At 37.0% G+C, this 19,243-nt stretch overlaps 1 protein-coding gene across 3 annotated transcripts; it reads right to left on the bottom strand.

Moving 5' to 3' along the window:
• Positions 1–144: 144 nt before the first annotated feature.
• LOC122574800 (vesicle-associated membrane protein 2) lies at positions 145–18,796 on the bottom strand. 3 transcript variants are annotated; one of them, XR_006319193.1, is made up of 7 exons: positions 18,629–18,794; positions 13,484–13,701; positions 11,851–11,930; positions 11,715–11,766; positions 10,813–10,871; positions 3,652–7,293; positions 2,863–2,999 (listed from the first exon to the last, which is right to left on the bottom strand). XR_006319193.1 is itself a non-coding variant. In XM_043742842.1 (6 exons), coding segments are annotated over exons 1-5 (366 nt in total). In that variant the 5' UTR covers positions 18,631–18,796; the 3' UTR covers positions 2,872–2,999; positions 10,813–10,857. The 3 variants fall into 3 exon arrangements, 2 of the variants coding, with proteins under 2 accessions (XP_043598775.1, XP_043598777.1); XM_043742842.1 differs by lacking the exon at positions 3,652–7,293 and having other exon boundaries at positions 2,872–2,999; positions 18,629–18,796; XM_043742840.1 differs by lacking the exons at positions 3,652–7,293; positions 10,813–10,871 and having other exon boundaries at positions 145–2,999; positions 18,629–18,792.
• Positions 18,797–19,243: the final 447 nt, after the last annotated feature.

A 19,243-nucleotide genomic window follows, 5' to 3' on the forward strand; every position in this document is an offset into this window, starting at 1 on the left:
AGATAAATGTTCAAAAAAAAAAATTGTCCTTAATATTTTTTATTCGATCCCTGTTGTTTATCTCTCGATCACAGTATTTGATGAGCTCAACAGCAATAAGATGCATTTGTAGGATGAATATAATAAAACATTTACAAACAGATATTTTTATCTTTTCCATAATTGTGTTTATTTAAGACTAATATACAGTAACATCTAAAACTAGATGAACATAGATTCCTCGATCAGTAAATCGAATGACGCTCAACTGAATCAATTATCGCGAATATTAATCGTATCTCTATACCTCGTAATAATACATTAAACTGCCTATATGATAAAGCCTTCTTACATAGTAATACGTATAATTATTCTCTTCATACTTACAAACATCTTAAATAATCGTTTCTCTATTGTTCTTCGATTCGTGGACATAGTAATAAGCATCTCGGAGATAAAGGGAGGGTCATCGAGGGATAAATGGACTGGTTATTTAATTGCATCCTGAGCAAGGAAAGTATGCTTCGAGAGATCGATTTTTACAGTAATTCAGGGGGAAACGTTTTACGATTGTTAAACCTCGAAATCTTGTTCGTATTTCAACAGTGTAGCAAAATGAATGATCTTACTTCTAACGGTTTCTTTTCGATAAACATTGATTGCAACCCTTACAAATTCTTTGCATTTTAGCGTTTTTAAAGAGATATTTCTTCCATACCATCTCTTACATACAAAGATTACGTTTCTTCTGGAACATCTAGTTACGGTACATACGGTGTATGCACATACATAGATACACATACAAGCGTAGTCGCATAGTTTAAGGAGAGAATCAATCATCGTGTTTCCTACGATTTTCTTAATCATTTATGGAAATTGAACGATATTTTATGATAAGGTTTAATAAACGAACTGGATGAAACATTAATCAGACTAGGCCAATAAAGAGAAGAATATCAAGAAGTTGCCAGTTAGTTTGAGAAAAGAAATGTCTATCGCGATATCAATTTTTAATCATCGAAACATTTCTTTATTTCCGTTTCGTAAAGAAAAAAAAAACTGTACCATTGAATACTATAATTAAGAGGATTCAGATATCATACTGGTTGTCGCTAAACAGAGTGAGCATTCCCTTAGGTGCGATTTCACACATAAAAATAATAGAAAATCTTTATCAAATCCCTATCCACAAATGCTCCCTCTTTCGACAGTAGCCTATCGTTTCTGATATAATAAATTATATAATTATAATATGAATTACAAGCAATTGTTGATAATTCGATTAGTCATCTTTCAAAAATCGGAAAATATCTTCATTAATACGACTTATAACGAAGTATGGATCATTTCGAAAAAGGGGACATTTATGGGCCAAATTTTCTTGCAATCATTTTCGTTCCATTTTCCAGTCGCGCGTTGACTCATAAAAAGTAACGTACTCAATATAGGTATTATTACACAGAGAAAAAGTCTAAAAATCATAAGACAATGAAGTCTCGGGTTAACAAAGAGCTGGTTGTAAATAGGGACTAAAGATTAATTACCCGAATCCGTGAAAACAGGATCCACAAGGAAGAATCGTTCAAACGAATCAACGTGGAAATCATCCTTCTTAATGCACTTATTAATTTCCATTCAGAACAACAATTGCTAATCTTCATTTATGAACAGAGCCAAGTAAAGAATAATGAAATGCCAGGCTAACAGTCTCTCTCACTTTCTCTCTGCTTCTCTGTCGGTTTCTTTCTTATCATTCTTTTTTCGTCGTAATACCTACTACGTATTTATAAGTCACATTACTTATATGTATATATATATACATATATATATATACACACATATATATGTATAGTTCAATCTTACATCGATAATTCGTAATAATTTATGTACATATACACGTATATACGTAGATACACATGTTCGTTCACCGACACGTGAACATTGTCCTCCCCCGTATTTTGTTCATTCGTTTCCCCTCTTACTAACTCTTCGGCTAGGATTACCATTACGCGAATCGAGTTGAATCTTCCAGTTTGTCGAGGTCGACGACGATATACAGAAAAATCTATACCTAGACAGATTGCTATCTTTTCTTCACGAAATAAACGTTCTGGAGGGTCGATCAACTTCCCTATCGGCTCTCTAAGTGCTCACCACCGAGCAGGAAGTGTATAGTAACAGACGGAGACTGTACCTACAAGCTATTATGGAACTCGCGATTTTATTTCTCATTCTTCAGCAGCGTACTTTTTAACACATTAACTGCACAAAGGAACTAACAGTATGCGCCACGCGTCTCTATCTTGTGATTCTTTTACGGGCTTTACGGTTGGATTGTACGCACTGCGATCGATAAATACGACAGAAAGGACAAATGGCGGCGCTTGCTTGATCGAAACAGAGAACACCTTTAGCAAATCGATTATTGTATTGGTTTTGTTCATGTTCGTGGATTGCATCGCGGCAGTTAACGCGTTAGCTGTTCGTTCCTCGATCAAACGTTTATTTCACCGACTCTTGTGAAGATTCGATTCTTCTTCTATCTCGTTGAAGAGGTCGAAAAGAAACCTGTGCTGATTGTGGGATCTGAATTTTGGATACGGTTCAACGTGGTCGCGCGTTTAACGATTGGGTTTCTCGATTGGAACTTGCTTTCTTTTTTCTTCTCTTCTCTTTATGTTCTGTTTCTTTTTAAAATGCTCTTTCACTTGGTTTCTCAAGCCAATAGATTTCACGTTGCCCGCTTAAGATTAACTCGGAAAATTCTTATTGCGATACGGTACGGTACGGAGAAGTGTATATTTTTCTATCTCTTTTTTACATCACGCTGTGAATGCCGTTCAAGTTGCCAACTAACGCTGCACCAGCGGTTTGTGATCCGCTTGCACCGCCTGCTCCGCCGGCTACACCTCCTGGTGCAGCGGCTGGTCCGCCAGCGGCGACAACTTGGCCCGGAATCTGATTTGGTGGTGGATAGGCAAAGGCTGGAGGCGGTGGTGTCGATTCTGGCATGAATTTCGCTGCAAAAACGGAATCGCACGAATTATTTCCGATCGATACGTTACCATCGAATAAACAGAAATTGAGAAATTAGTAGAGAGATGGAAGTACGTCATTTTTCGATCTATATATCGATTTTGTATATCTTTTTAAGAATTAGGGAAAAACGAAATTAGTAAAAAGACGAGCGCAAGTAGGAAATTTAATGTGACGAGTATTTTTTACTTTGGTCTTTCTTATTGTTAGATTAAGAGGATACGATGTGAGAAGCTTCTCGCATCGGTTTTTAAAGTTAGGCCAAGAAGCACTTTGCTTTAGAACCTTCAATAAGGGAAATTTAATAAGATATTAGATGGTAATGATGTCTATTTATGTTCGAATAGTTGTATGGAAATTTAGGAGGAAGGCGGTTATGTATCTGTCTGTTTATTGGCGATTGATGAATGTAATAAATGTATGTTGAACACAGGCAAGGGTTGATTGATCTTAATTGCGACTTGTAATTTTGTAGATCGCTTGAATCACAATGATAAACGCGATTTTCTCGGAACACCAATATACATTTACAACTGAAACACATTAAATCGGTTAGATGACAATTGTTTTTGGTAAAAAGAAGTATACGAGAATAGAAAAGAAAATGAATAAGGAAAGTATATTCAGAGTTCTTACCTCCTATTGGAGTTAAATAGGTATTAGATTCTAAATGGTTCCTTTTCTCCGTGGTTAACGGTGAGATATTTTTCTAGGTTGACAACTTCAATCGATTAACGTCGACTTTTTCTGGCCACGACCGTGATCGAAATTCGGAACCTCGTATTTCTCGTTATTAGAAGAACAGTGTCTTCGAGGTGGAATTTCGTCGAACGTGAAAGGAAAGGAAAATAGAAAATGATAAAAAGGCATCCCTAACACGATCGTACCCAAAACAGAGTCGTATAGAAAGTTTCCACTTCTTTTTCTTTCCGTTTGCTCTCTACAGCTGTCTGTTTTTTTTTCTGACCACGCACTGTAATTTTTATTCGATACTGTACAATGTTGAAAGCAACATAATCATGATCATAATCGTCGTTAATAATTAACACGCATACGGTCAAGGTATCGCATGACGTACAGTTATGCGTTTTATATTTCTTTCTTTTTTTTTCCTTTTTCAAACACAATCTAACCATATTTAAACGCTATGATTTCGGATTCGAATAAGAATCCTATCTGAAACTCCTTCTCCCCCAACGATCGATAATGCTTGCTATTCTGCGTTTAACAACTTCTGGTCCCCTTCTTCGCGTAATTTCAACGAATCATTAGAATCTTGTCAGAAAGAAGGAAAAGAAACAATTGCTTCCACTGACAGAGGACAGAATTTGGAAGAAGTCCGATTTCGTAGCTGATCATTCGATCATTTCATTTTCTTTTTCTCCAAATGAATGAATTTTTTTAGAAGTAAAACGGATATACGCGGAGGAAGGGACTCGATGGATTCTAAATGCCAAAATTGGAATGGTTCGTTCGTTCGATGGATGAACACGGATGAACACAAGAGTAAACGAGTGAAATGAAAAGGAAACCATCGACGACTTCCTCGAGCTGCCTGAGAAGTCATGCCGTTGAATGCGCTTCCTTTCATCGGATTCTTTCTTTCGTATATAGTGGTTGGCTGATGAGAAACTTTGAGGATATCGTTTCCTCTGTGGAACCACGTACGAAGTGCCGACGAAGAACGACGACACATTTCAGTCAAAATCATCTCTATACACAAAAATGTTTCTCTAAAAATATCGGAAGCTTGTAGTCCACGAGTGTAACTGTTTCAAGTTGAAAAAGGGTATAAATTCAAACTTGTTACAAGTATTTTAAATGATTCTAGAAATGCACTTCTGTACGTTGTAAGTAGTCATACACTAAGCACGTAAGTACGTAAGCAGTCAAGTAGAAATTCTACAAATGAAGTGCATAAGTGTGTTGCAATATAATAAAAAGCTGTTAAACTTTTTCAACTTTCTGTGCATAGAGTTGACTTTGTAACATTGTCTTAGATCATCGACGACACTCCATACCTGTGTGTTTCCTGTTTTGTTTCGTTTCTTCGAAATGGCCAATGGATTCCACGGTGGTCACATTGCACGGTTTTTATCTTGTTAAATATTATCCTGCACTATTATTATTGTTATTGTTGTTATTATTATCATAATTATTATTATCGTTATTATTATTATTATTATTAGCATTATTATTAGTATTTATTATTATTATTGTTATTGTTATTATTATTATTATTATTATTATTATTATTATTAACATGTATACATAACATTTGAAGATAATTCTTCAAGCCTTAAAACGAACCTACATAGGTGCCTCGAGCAAGTCGATGCGTCTCTCTCTTTTCTCGCTCATAGCATTATTTTATTTCATATTTTCTTGTATTTATTTCCTTTTTTATTTCTTTTCCGCTCTTTATTTTTGTTCTTTAATCTTGTCCGCTTTCTCGTTTCGTCGCACAGGTTGCTCGAAAACATTTCGTTGCCATCTTCGACGAAGGCAGGCTTCTTCTACTTATTTAATTCTCCGATTCGATGGAAAGATAACGGACGCGAAAGAACAAAGAATGCACGTGACTCTCTTTCTTTCTCTCGATCTCCCTTTCGCTCTGTTTTTTACTCTCTCGCTTTCACGCTCACTATTTTGCATAGTTTCTCACCGTGGTATCATATATCTTTCTTTCTTCTCTTTTTTTCGAGTCGTTTATTTAATTATTAGCAGTTGGTCATAATCGAACATGAAGGAGAAATGATATTATTTACAATACGAGATGTACATATATATGTTACAAGCAGAGCGTACGATCCACGCGTGATATGGCCGATCTTTCCACTTTTAATTGATATTCAGAAGCGTAAAAGTCCTACCGATATTCGTCATTTTCCCTTGTGCTTAATCCTAATTCATACGTTTTATCATGAAACATCTTTTAAAAATGAATGAAACGATCGGAAAGGAAACGCAGCGAGATCTCGACAATGAGAAGCGTTTAGCAGTAAAGATTACACGATCGTAAAGATTGGAAGGGATGGACAAGAATCTTCGAACAACGGATGATTTCGTTCTATCGTTGTACAAGCCCGAGTCTCGAAGCAGAATCACAAAATGGTTTGGAACGATGGAAGATCCGCGTTCTCTCGATTTCTCTCCTGGATCGTACGCTCTTCCTCGTAACTCGCCATACATGTTTTATTTATAAAGTAAACGTCGATATACATTTATACACACATTTATTTATTTATATTCGGCACTTTTTTACGGAAGGAACGGGGACACAATGAAAATTCCCTACGACACGCTGCCTTCGTCGAAAAGATTCTGCTAGTTTTTACGGACACCCTGTATCGCGATAATTCCTCATCTTCTCTCTAACTCCCTTCTTCTCTTTATACACACTGGCCATTAATTATTCTCTCTCCTTTATTCATTTATTTAGCGCGGATTAGCTCACAAGGATGGACGAAGGAAGGCAAGAATCGATCAATTATTAGATCAGTCATTATCCTCAGTTATTATCCTCTTCTTCTCTATTCCGTACGATCACCGTTTTTCCGTTTTGCTATCGATCGATGTAACGGTTGCAATGCTTAGACGAACGATCGACGAAAGTTTCTAATTGTAAACCATTCGCTTTTTTTTTTTATCGTGCGTTTCCTCTTTTCGCGGCCGGCCTTCGTCCATTTGTGAAACATTGACAAAATGAATTTGATCGAGTCCACTGTCGTGTTCGAATCGAAAGCATCGTTTTGGATCTCGAACATGATGGCGGAATTGCAAACGGAACCGCAATCGTTATGATCTCTTCTTCTTCGATCTTTTCTTCCTCGATATGACATATCCTTTACATTTCAATTTATTCTTCGTTTCTTTCTTTTTTTCTGATTTTATTTTTTGAGTTTTGCCGAACTTGGAAGATCGAAGAACCTCTATCAATAATCGGTACTCTCATCGATGGCCCGTTATTACCACTGTTCCTCCATTTCTTTAGGTTAATTCGATCTTATCGTACAATGCTTCCTTATTGTTGCTTTGCTATTGTTGCTGTTACTTGTTGCTCATTGATTGTGTGTATCCTTTTCCATTCTTTTTTTCTTTTATTGTAACGCAGTTTCAAACTCGTCTCACACGTTCAAATTCCCCGCCGTTTGTTCACTCGCCTTCGTTTCGCTGTTGGTTGCTTTTGTTTTCTGTTTTTTTTGCTGTTGTTGTTGTTGTTGCCTTAATTTTACTCACGTGTACAGTTTTGCGAGTCGCTGCCGCCGATGGCGCTCGCTGAAAAGAACAACAGGCGATTGTTTTTTTTCCCTTGTCCGTTTCCAAGCGACCGCTTTGTTTTGCAACATCTTTCATCTTGCCGGACGTTTCAGTCACATCGCTTGGTTTCGTTTCGATCTTTTAGTTTTTTCTTTTTTTTTTTGGTATTCTTCGCATGCAGAATGCCAGTCTACGACCATCATGGACAAAGATAGCTTTTTTTCGATAAAGATCGGACAAAATGGGAGAAATAAATGAAACCTGAGTCACACACAAGCCAAAGTAATCAACTTCATCGAGGGTTGATCGATTGAATTTTGTAAAATTAAACGTTACTCTGGTATATTCTACGTAAAAGTAGGGAATTTTTAAAAAATTATCAGTTGATCAGTTTGGTTTCTGAGTGCCACATTTATTCTAAAGAAAGTAGGGAGCTCTAGTGGCTATAACATGCCAGAAAAACAACTGACTCCAAGCAAACAATTAATAGCGTACTAATTAACGGCGAACTTTTTCTTTTGAAATGATACGGCGCGACGTAGGTAGGTAGAGACGCTTTTCATCGGACGATTTAATCGCGCAAAGGCGCAAGAAATCAGTAGTTATTTTCGTTCTATTGAAATTAACACCTTTGTCCACGATGATACAAACATCTAATAGCCTACTCTTTAAATGCATATTCAGACATAGAAATATAAATTTATATAATATAATATTTCATAAGCAAATCGCATGCAATTTACGATCACATTTAACATCCAGTATTGCTTGGAAATTCGTATCTGTACACTGATCGTTCGATGTAAAGACCGAACACTATTATCGCGTTTTTCTTCTTGCACGTTATCGTCGTGACTTTTATTTTGATATCGTTTGATATTGTTCCATGTGTTTTTTTCCTCGCGAAAATGTTTCTCGTTATAACGATCATTGTAATTTACTGGAAGCTCCGATAAAAGCGTTCCATCGAACTTTTTCTCCTCGTAATGTAGCACATAATATAGTCGATAACCAGAGGAAGCCATGCATCTCTACCTTTCCCGATCGGACGAAAAACTATGTGTCTATTGAGGGTAAAACATAAAAAATGCATGCCCCATAATCGTTTACAAGCATCGAGAAACATGCAAACAGCATGAAGATCGTCCCAGAAATATTTCGTTTCGTTGAAAGGAATATTCGCATTCGAGATATTTTTACATTCATATAATTATTATATATATTGTTATGTAAATGTATATACCGGAACGGTGTTGGAGTTCGTGGAAATAAACAGGATCGATACGTGACCAAATAAATAAATAAATAAATAAAGTATTATAGAATCTCATGCTGAATCGAATATGCAAAATGTTTGGATTTATAAGCTGCGCGCAGAAATTGATCGAATTCTTAAAAAGATTCTATTTACGGTGATCTATGGAATATTATTTATTTCTATCTTGAAAAGAAAGAGAAAGGAAAGATATAGATTATGAAATTGAGAGATATTTTCACTTCTGCGCGTAGGAAGATATTCAATAAGATATTAAACTTAGAACCTGTATGCCGGAAGAAGAGAAAAATTCTTGTCTCCTTGTACGATGTCGAAGTAGAAGAAGAAGAAGAGAAAGATATTGAAAAAGAGAATTGGTATCGATAAAGTGCATCAGTAAAATTTGTAGCTTACCGTACCGAAGAGAAGAGAGGGAGTGAAATAAAAGCTTTTATAGAAGTCTCTTTCGATATTGTTGTTACTGTTGTTGTTGATGTTGTTCTTATTTGTTGTTCATAGGAGCAATATATATATATAGTACTTGTTGTTGTTGTTAATTGTCAATGTTGTCAATTTGTCGTTGTGGTGTTGTCCTTTCGTGTGTTTTCATTTCTCGGTGGTATTCAAGGATTATCGCTCGTTTTTATCTCCGTTCACTGCACGCGACACGCACATTATCGTTTAATTTTCGTTTTCCCCGCTCTTTTTTCCACGCGACTACATGGCTACACGAGTCTCGTCGCACTTTTGTTCGTTTGCATATGTATCTCGTTTTTTACTCGACCACCAAAAAATTGAAAATCACTGGCTGGGACTAACTTCGGAAGAAAGACAGGGTATAATGCCACCAAAATGTACAGACAGACACATAACAGTAATTACGAGGCACAGGTCTGGGTGAATGGTTGCGTAGCTTTCAAAACATTTTTCTGCTCGCGTTTCAAGCTGATTGTCTTGCCGTGGAACGCCTTGAAAAAATTCAAAAAATCACCGCGTTCCTCTTCGAAAATACGCCTTGACCTCGTTAACGACACCTTTTAAGTTTTTACTCTCTCTTAACTTCCTTTTTTCTCTTTTTTTTTCAATAACACGAGGTCCTATCGCGACAGAGTCATAGAAACGAAACCGCGGAGGCTTTGATCTAGTGGCAACGTATACCATAGAATTTAAATGTACCGATAAAAGACGCGTACTTACAACATGTTACTTAACTTTCCGGATACTTTGGAAGTTTCTTTGTTTGACCAAAAACTTTAACATCGATTATTCACTTAAGTTCTTTCTCAAAGCCTCCAACGTTCGTGTTTGTGGCATCGCTGCTCTGGATCGTGTTGCATTGGAGGAGACACATCAGGATTGGTTGACGATTAGAGATTCTCGTCGAGAATTCATGAAACACTGTTCCTCGGTTTCCTTCTCGTTTCTGATGGTAGTGAACGTGCGTGATCTGTGATTCTTAATTGGAGCAGAGCATAGCGAAATCAGTGGTTCATGAATATACAACGAGCCTCGAAGGACGGTGGCGGTTCTTAGGGGAAATACAGATAGTGACAGATACACCAGCAAGTACCTATTACAGGCAGACAATATGTATATAACACCGATGATTAAGCGTCAATTTCATAAGCATCTCTCGCCATGTCTTTTGTTGGATCGTTTAACGACGTCGTTAACGTGATTTTTTTAGCATTTATGGTTTATGAAATTTAATGATGGAGAAATAAATAGAACGCGCATAATGTCATACGGTTGAAGCAGCTAAAACAACCATATGCAAAAATATATAAAATATCCAAAGTACTCGTTATAATATTTAATAGGTAAAATTTACATTTTTAATTATTTTCATAAAATTATAGATTAATGCAAAAATACACGCAGTTTAGTGATGTTACTCAGAGTGAAAATTTTGCTACTGAATATCAGAATAATATCAGCAGATATCGTATCGCTGTAATTTCCGCCGTTAAGGTTCCAACAAGAAAGATCCTTATGAAATTGCGAACATTCGCAGGAGAACATATGTACGCATGTTGAAAATTGAAGAAATTTAAGGATACTGGATATGGTTGTTGGGTGAGATAGAACAACGAGGACGGACATATACATATCCGTATACAGGTATTTCGTACACACGTCCTACGTGAACAGATAAGGATAAAAATAGGAAAAAATAGAAACAGATAAACAGAGAAAGAGAGATAGAGAGACAGAGAGAGAGAGAGAGAGACAGACAGAGATATAACAATAATACGCAATGTCGCAGTTTTGTTGCTGTCTACCTTCAGACCCACTCACACACAAATCTTTTCCACCAACCAGCGCGTCTACATGAAGTTCGCTAGATGAAAAAGAAAAACACATAGAATTCACACGTTAGATTAGTAGCATATTAGCGCGTGATCCTTCTCGATCTTCTACGAACAGTTTCCTTCCGCGAGTTCGAGGGATCATTCCCTCGAAAGAGAGGAATAGAATCATTTCAATAATGGCGATCACGTCGAACGAGACTGTTCGATCAATCGCGAGGACTAATTGATATATCGTTTAAATAGAAGTCTATTTGGCTTTTTTCTTAATACTTTTTTCTTAATAATAATTTTCTTCGGTCATTTTCAATTTACCAGAAACAATGATCGATAAGTTACGATATAAGCGAAGCACGGTGACACTTCTGTCGACAAGATTTTATCAGCTCGAGGAATTCCTAAGGGATGCTTGAAGGAATTCCCCGATCAACCGTGCAAGTTTATTGGTGACACTTCACTCAAAGGATATCATCGTCCCTTTGCGTCGTGCACGATATGATCTCGGTGACGGAGACCTCTTTTCAACACGAAAATGTAGACGCAAAGACATTAACCAGAAACGACCGATTCGGTTCTTCTTTCGACTATTATTAAATTCTTAAATTTAGCGAGATTTGTATCGTTTATGATATCAGGGAAATTCTGCCAGTGTAATAATATAGCACAATACGATAATATACTAGCGATATTCTGATATTCTGATATTAAAGGTATTAATAATATTTTAGATGACCGAGTATCATTTTTAATTAACGCCGACCCGGTCGTTTTAAATCTTGGCGAGATACATCGATCGTATGACACAGAACATTTAGACAGTTACAATGGCAGTGTCATTAGCTTTAATAAGTGCATCTATGAATCTAATTACTTACCAACTATGATGGCCAATATGATTAGCGCGATGACGCCCATGATGATCATCATCTACAAGCAGGAAAGCAGGACAGGAGTAAAGAATTAAATTCAACGAATATTTCGATAAGATCATTAGATAGAAGGATCTATTACCTTCAAATTTTGTAGCCAAAACTTCCTCTTCAGTTTTCCTGCTTGCTGTTCAAATTGTGACGCTCCTTGCTGAAGCGCGTCTAAAAAAGGACACATTTTTTTTAGAACAGAATTACACGTTTCATGAACCTTCAAGAAGTTTTGGCTATTTCTGGGGCATTCAATTTTAAGAGTCCGTAGAATCTTGTAAACGGCGTTGGGACGAAGTTGTTCGGGCTTGAAATACTACGACGTGAAACTTTTATTAATTATTATTAAAAATGACTAAAATGAGGGAGGTCGTGCCATTGTCAGGAATATGCTTTCATCTTACGATACTTTGTTCCATCGTCTCATGTGATTACTCTGACTGCCTTTTTAATGAGTCTTCAATCGGCGTCTAAATCAGTTCGAAAAATTGCTCGACACATTATACAAAATATGGTAACGAGCGTATAATTCATTTGTGAATTCAATTAACTGTATCATAAAAAGCTCCATTCCTATTTTTTTTTTTATAACATAGGATTTAAAAATACGTTCTCTTAATATAAAATACTTTAAAGTGTAGGGTTTAAAAATATAAAGTCTTCCGTTACACTAAATATTTTCCTTAAAAGAATGAAGAAAATATTTAAAACGTCCAACGAATTTCTAAGTAATTCTGCGATCTCCTAACGCGTTCGAATTGTTTGAAAAGTTAGATACACGAGACCGGTGAAAAATCCGGATAACGATCAAACTGAATGTAGGGAGAAAGATCGAGGATGGTCAGTCCCGTAACATGCCATCGATTCCAGAGCGTCACAGTAATCGATATCAGCGTACAGAGAGACGCGCAGGGTCGAACTACTTTAATGCTGTGCGAGAATGAATGGAGAGAATATCCTTGGAGCAAACGTAGCGAACAACTCGTCCTTCGGCTTAATCCGCCGCTTTGTGCGCTCGTAATCGCGCTGTGTGTATTTCCATTTCCCCCCATTTAACCATTATGGCATTCTTCCTGCGAAAACTTTCGTTGGATATCACAACGATGCATGTACAAAACACCAGACACGGAGGACATCACGTGTCTTTCGTTTAGTTACCGTCCCTCGTTTTTCTCTTTTATGACTCGTCAGCACTCGATATATAAACTTTTAAGTTTCATACGAACACATAGTTGCTGCTTGTTTTTTTAAAGCGGAACTCCATTTATGTCAACCTATCAGGGGATAAATACTTTATGTAATAAGACTCAATGATTCTCTATAATTAGATTTCGGATTTTTATACATTTATTAATTTGCAGATAGAAGAATGCATAGAACGCGTGTAATAAACATAAAGTAAGGCGCTTCTTACTATGTTCAGTAGGTAAAATGACTCTTTATTTAAATCTTATTTCTTTAATTGTATTCATAGAAATAAATTAGTACATAAATCTGTAGTCTGTCTGTAATTTTTTGTTATGTAATAAGAATCTTTTTTCAAAGAATTAGATTCAATCAAGCATTAGCTTGAGATTTCCTTTCAGTACATGGAATTCCATTGCACTCCTTATTATTATGTTGGTATTATTAAGAAATAAGTTCGAAGCATTTCAGGAAGTTTGTCAGGGAATATCTTACAGATATAAGGCAGAAATGAAGGAAAGATAGAGTTCAGATCTTACCTGCTCGATCATCGAGCTCAGAGAGCTTTTGATCACGTTCCAACACTTTTTCAACATTCGTTTTCATGATGTCAACGACCTCATCTACCTGCGCCTGCGTCGCCTGCAGTCGTTTCTGCGAGGCGATCTGCTGAGGCGTCCTGGGACCTCCGACGATTCCATCAGAACCTGCACCTGCACCCGCAGCAGCATCAGGTGCTAGACCGCCTTCGGTGGCCCTGCAATCAACATCAATGTTCCTCGTTTATCATGTTTCTCTGACTAGCCATATAATTTTCATCGCTCTTACTATCTATTCGATCTAAAATATCTATAAATTTTCTCCGTTTATCATTTTTTCGCTATCCAGGTAGTTTTCATCACTTACTATTCGATTTAAAGTAGCCATATAAATTTTCCATATCCAAATAACGTTCGTACGTTTATGATCTATTCGCGATCCAAAGTATCTATTAAATGTTATATATTCGACTCAAAAATTTCCTATTAGCTTTCCCTGATCGAATTCCTTCGGGGAAGGTATCGAGGAAAAAATATTTAAAATATTCTCGATGAATGGAAATTTCAGAGTCTCATTATCGCTGGTGGGTTAAACCTCCGGGGGAGGAAATTGAACGACAGATAGAGGAAGTAATGCACGCGTTGGAAGATTAAGGGCGAGTAGAAATCTTAAAGTGTCTAGATTGTTCTTTGCGAGATAAGTGCTCGTCAAAAGAGGATCCAGTCTTAAAAACAACTAATCTGATACTTCTTTTATATTCTTCGTTTGCCTTCTTTGCCATGGCTTGTTATTAAATTTGCATCATTGTTCCAAGAAGAATCAGTTGGTGACCTACTCGTGCGTTGAATTTCTCGTGAAAACATCGTCGACGAGAAGGCTTTGTAATAAAATATTCTTTCACGTTAACATAATGATCTTTCTATTCTTCGTTTGGTTCGGTCGGCTCAATATTCATCGATCAATATCAAATTTATATCGTCACTTGTATATCTCGTTTCCTTTAAATCTGGCCATGGATACGTTGTATCAATTAAAACGTGTTGCATTCACGGGTCAAAGGCCTTCAAGATTTGATCAATCAAGGAATACAACGTTTATAGCGTTTCTCAGAATCTGCTCGTAGATATTACGACTCGATTCTCTATATTATGGTAGATACTGCGATATTCCCATTGAACCGAGGGCGGTGGCAAATACGAAAGGCCAAAGTTCGTGACACATTCGTGAAAGCTGCACGTTCGTCGACGTATAGGTACGTATTGTCTGCTTATCATATCATCTCGTTTTGTTATCATCGCTTTCTAAGAACGCGATACAGTATTAAATATTATAATATATTAAATATTCTTCAAAGAAAAAAATGACTCGAGACACGTAGACGCAAATACGAGGATTCCCCTTCGAATTTTAAACGAATTCTACACTTAACTCTAATAAAAGATCTCATTGCGTTTCTCTCATTATGCAAGATAACAAATTTGATTTAACACGATTCACGTATTTTACTTTCATTCTATTAAAAATGCAAGGATAATGACCACGTGAAAAGGAAAAGCTAATACGAACTCTTATGATATTTGTATTAACTTGACCAAACGTATCTCGTAAGGATTGATCTTTCAGACAGGGTAAGACCATTCTAAATACAACGAGGGTGTTTAATTATCATGACAGGTTCGCGTTGGCGTTTCGTCGGCTTTATGCTTCAACATAGTGGAAAAATTTCACAGCGTTTCGTTGAATTACTGTCCACATTTCGATTTCAATTATAACGATTTATTCCGATATCCAAGAGCTACATTCATGATTTGTTTCCGAACATACATACATCCTGTCTACATTTTGTTCTATATTAGTTTGACTAATTAAGAAGTCACCTACGCAAATAGCTTCCTCTTTCAATATACGATATCCGATACACACGCATAAAAACGATACTACTTCTGAAGAAATATCTTTCATAATTGGAAATTTCATTCATTCTCTTCGTTTCTGATTTTTATCGATCAGAGAAATTCCGATAAAGATATTTCGCGATTGAAAATTTTATTCATTCTCGTTATCAGTGACTTTTAACCAACTAAAGAAACGAAACTTTCAATGGCGATACCTATAACCATTTCGTGTACGAACTACGTGTGTTCCGATTTGGAGCGCGTGCTCGAGATGGTGAATCAGGGTTTCCGGACATGTCGAGTACCGATGGCAGATTAAAAAGCGGTCGAAGTGGTTGCGAATTTTATTTTTGGTAGCCTATCGAACGACCGAGTAGCAACGGCCGATCGATTCGCCGATTCAGTCGAGCATCACTCTAGGAATAGATGAATGTAATTCAGAATAGACTCGATATTAATCTACGTCCACACAAGTCATGAATAAATCTTGAATCGTGTTCGTTGGCAGCAATGAACGCTGATTTTGCGGGCGGTAAACTGATTCTTACATGTTTGTTATATATTTATAATTTGAAATTGCAAAAATATATAAAAAGATCCAGAATAAAGTACTCGTTGTAATATTTGGTAGGTAAAACAAATTTCTATTTTAGTTGCGTTTATAAAAATATAAAATTGCACGGACATTCACAGTCTACTCATTAGTGAACAACAAACGTTCACTCAGGAAGCGGTACATCAAAGGATCAGTTTGTGTTCGCGAGCTGTAGTCCGAATACGATGTTTATTCACAATCATTAAAGCAACTCGCGATCTAATTAACGCGGATGCGACATAAGAGAAACAAAACCATTAACGAGGTCCCATAATGAAGAATGCGAATTATTTCCCATGAAAATTTTTTACGTCGGAATAGAGGAGCTTTTTTGTTACGGGATAGAAAAGGGAAGCGTTCACCTGGTTTAAAGCCTTTATGCGTTCAAGCGGCTTATATAATCGGATTAATATATCGATCGAGGCAGGTACGTCGGTTATCGTCATTATTGAATTATCTTCGAGTCGGCTGCGAAATAGTTATCGTGATTATTATTTTAATCGCTCGATGCACGTTCTCTTCATGAATCACGAAATACTTTATCCGGTCCTCTTCAAAATCAATGTTTCACAAACTTCCGAGCAGTAACCTGTACAAAAGCTGCGCGAGAAGAAACTTTCATCGTTGTTCGAAAGCTTCCCGGTTTTATATTTTTTTTTTTTTTTTAATATTCACATCGATATCCTAATTTTAGAATTATCGAAGAACAAGTGACGTCAACGAAATATTACTGAATACCCTGTGCGCGATATATTATGACGTGTGTTATCTTTTTTGGAAAAGCAGAGATTACGCAAAAGGATAGCTTATTTTTCTGCAACTCTGCGTACAATTTATATGTTAAACATTTATTCTTTGAAAATTCACTTAAAAGTTCGTAAGAAACCAAACTTGTAACTACGTGTAAGTACCATTCTGCGTAGACCTCGTTAATATTAATTAGAAACACTCGAGTGTACTATACTTTGAGATAAAGTTTTAAGATAAAACGCTTAAGACTAAACAGCTTAATGTTAACGAGTGCATAAAGAAAGTAAAAAAGAGCAACAGAAAAGTATTTCAAAGAAGTGAATGGAAATATTTTCTATAAATAAAATGGTAGTCTTTTTCTTAACGAAATACAGATGAAAATGAGTTATGATTATTATTCTGGTCAATTTTATATGTGTTCAGTTTATGCGTAAATTCGTATTTTGTGTAAAGTCTGCGACTGAATGGAACTGCGAAGCCTAAAGGTGAGCGGAAATAAAGAATATATTATGCATATAGAAATAGAGATGATAAGGTTAATTTATTATCTGTTGTTCAGAAGACACGTTTCATCTAAACCTGTTGTTCGAGCCATATTCCACATCTCGTCTGACTTTGTCTAAGACAATCTGCTTTCATTCAGACACCTGATACGCGCCGGAAAACGGGCGTTTCTGTTTCGTCAAAGTCGTAGAACATTGCTGCAAATGTGCTCGCCATTGATTATCTAAATATAGAAACTACGAATAGAGCGTACAGTCCGTTGTGTTTCACGATTGATTGCCACCAGTACGTTTGTGTCTTTAATTAAATTTCGCGATTTTGCCAGTCGAAACATATGTGGTATCGATCGATGTCAGGAAACGGTTTACAAAGTATCATGGTGCTACGAAATTATCATCAGAAAGAATATCAAGGAGCTAACAATAACAACTTGAATTTCGTACGATTATTTAGCGATAATTTCCAAAGTGGAAATTGAGAGAAAAATGTAACTAAATCGCGAATCATGAAAAAGATGATGGAAGATAAGGATGATGGCAGTAAAGTCATAAGCTGTTTCTGTCCCTCTCTGAAGCTTACAGACTTCGATCGTAAAGACGAGAGGCACGAGATCGAGTTCCAGAATTCAATGACCGCAATTCCACTATTCAAAAGAAATCGCCCCTATGGTCCGCTTTAAGCTTTGCTGCACTTTATTGGAAATTCTGGTGTGTGCTGCGAACAGGCCGTGCAGGGGAATCGATCGACACAGGTCTAGGAAATTGCGTCTTAAAATCCGTCTTATAACAATCGAATTTCACACAATGACAATTACTACTCTACAAAGAAACATTTGCCCAGGTTCAACTTTACGTGGACAAAATTTAATTTTAACACTCGTATATAAAGAACGACTACTATTTCCAACTAACTGAACATTCCAATTTTTCATAAATGTCTCTTGCAAAAAAATAAATAAATTTTCGTACAACAGTCGAGTAATGGAAATGAGTTTGTCTTGAAAACAGGCGGGGAATTCATCAATAAAGATTCACTCGTTTATCTACATCGCCGATAAATTCGTGGATTTTTCAACGTGTCCATTCTTGCCTTTTATCAACGTGAAAACCGACGAAGATCGTAAAGAACCAAGAGATTTACATTTCTATACAGCAGAGTCTATCGATTCTATCGCGTGGAATTTAGTCGGCAGGTCCCGATGGCAATTTGTCGTGATTAGAAATTACACGTCCCCGTCTGTGAAAGCGTTATAGATTCGCGGGGCGCTTCGATATAGAGCCGTTCGCAGGGAATCACCAGTGCACACGGGTTCCTTGTTGGCTTTGCTCGAACGCCAATACACTTTTTGACGAGCACACGGTCGGTCAAATTTCCTGGAAATCGTGAAGATTTCTACTCACATGTTGTTCGTCAATCGCTGTTGGTTTCCCGAACTAGAGCTATCCGCTGACTTGCCAACCCCGTCAGATGACCGCGTACTTTTCACGAGCGACTGTCACCCACTAGACGGCCACGGTATTGATAAAATTTCCTGCGGCACCGCCGCGCCGCCGCTCCACCGTTATCTCGACTACCCTCGAACAGTTCGAATCGTCCCCTTCATATTTCCAATTTTAACCTTCTCGTAAATTTCTTTCCTATCCGCTAATCATCGAAACGATAAAAAATTTCGTCTAATTAGACGATATACGAGATACATTGCCTGGAACGTTGATACAAAGGAAATTTTCTTGTTGGTGATTAGAAAACGAGAATCGATGTATCGAATAAGGAAGTTCGAGTCGTGGCTCGGAATAGGAAGCAACGCGCATGTACGGACATTTCCAGTCAATAAACGCGAGTCAGCTGCAACCCTCATGCGCAAACACACCCTGAATGTAAAACAGGGACGTTAGTCTGGTTTTCGAGAACCCGGACTCCTGTGTCGCGGAAATAGGCCAACGACCGGCACTGTCGATCTATTTTTTTCGCAACTGAGATACTTATTACCGTTATTTTGTGGTGGAATAAAACGC

This window comes from Bombus pyrosoma, linkage group LG14, assembly GCF_014825855.1.
Source record: "Bombus pyrosoma isolate SC7728 linkage group LG14, ASM1482585v1, whole genome shotgun sequence".
NCBI lineage: Eukaryota > Metazoa > Arthropoda > Insecta > Hymenoptera > Apidae > Bombus > Bombus pyrosoma.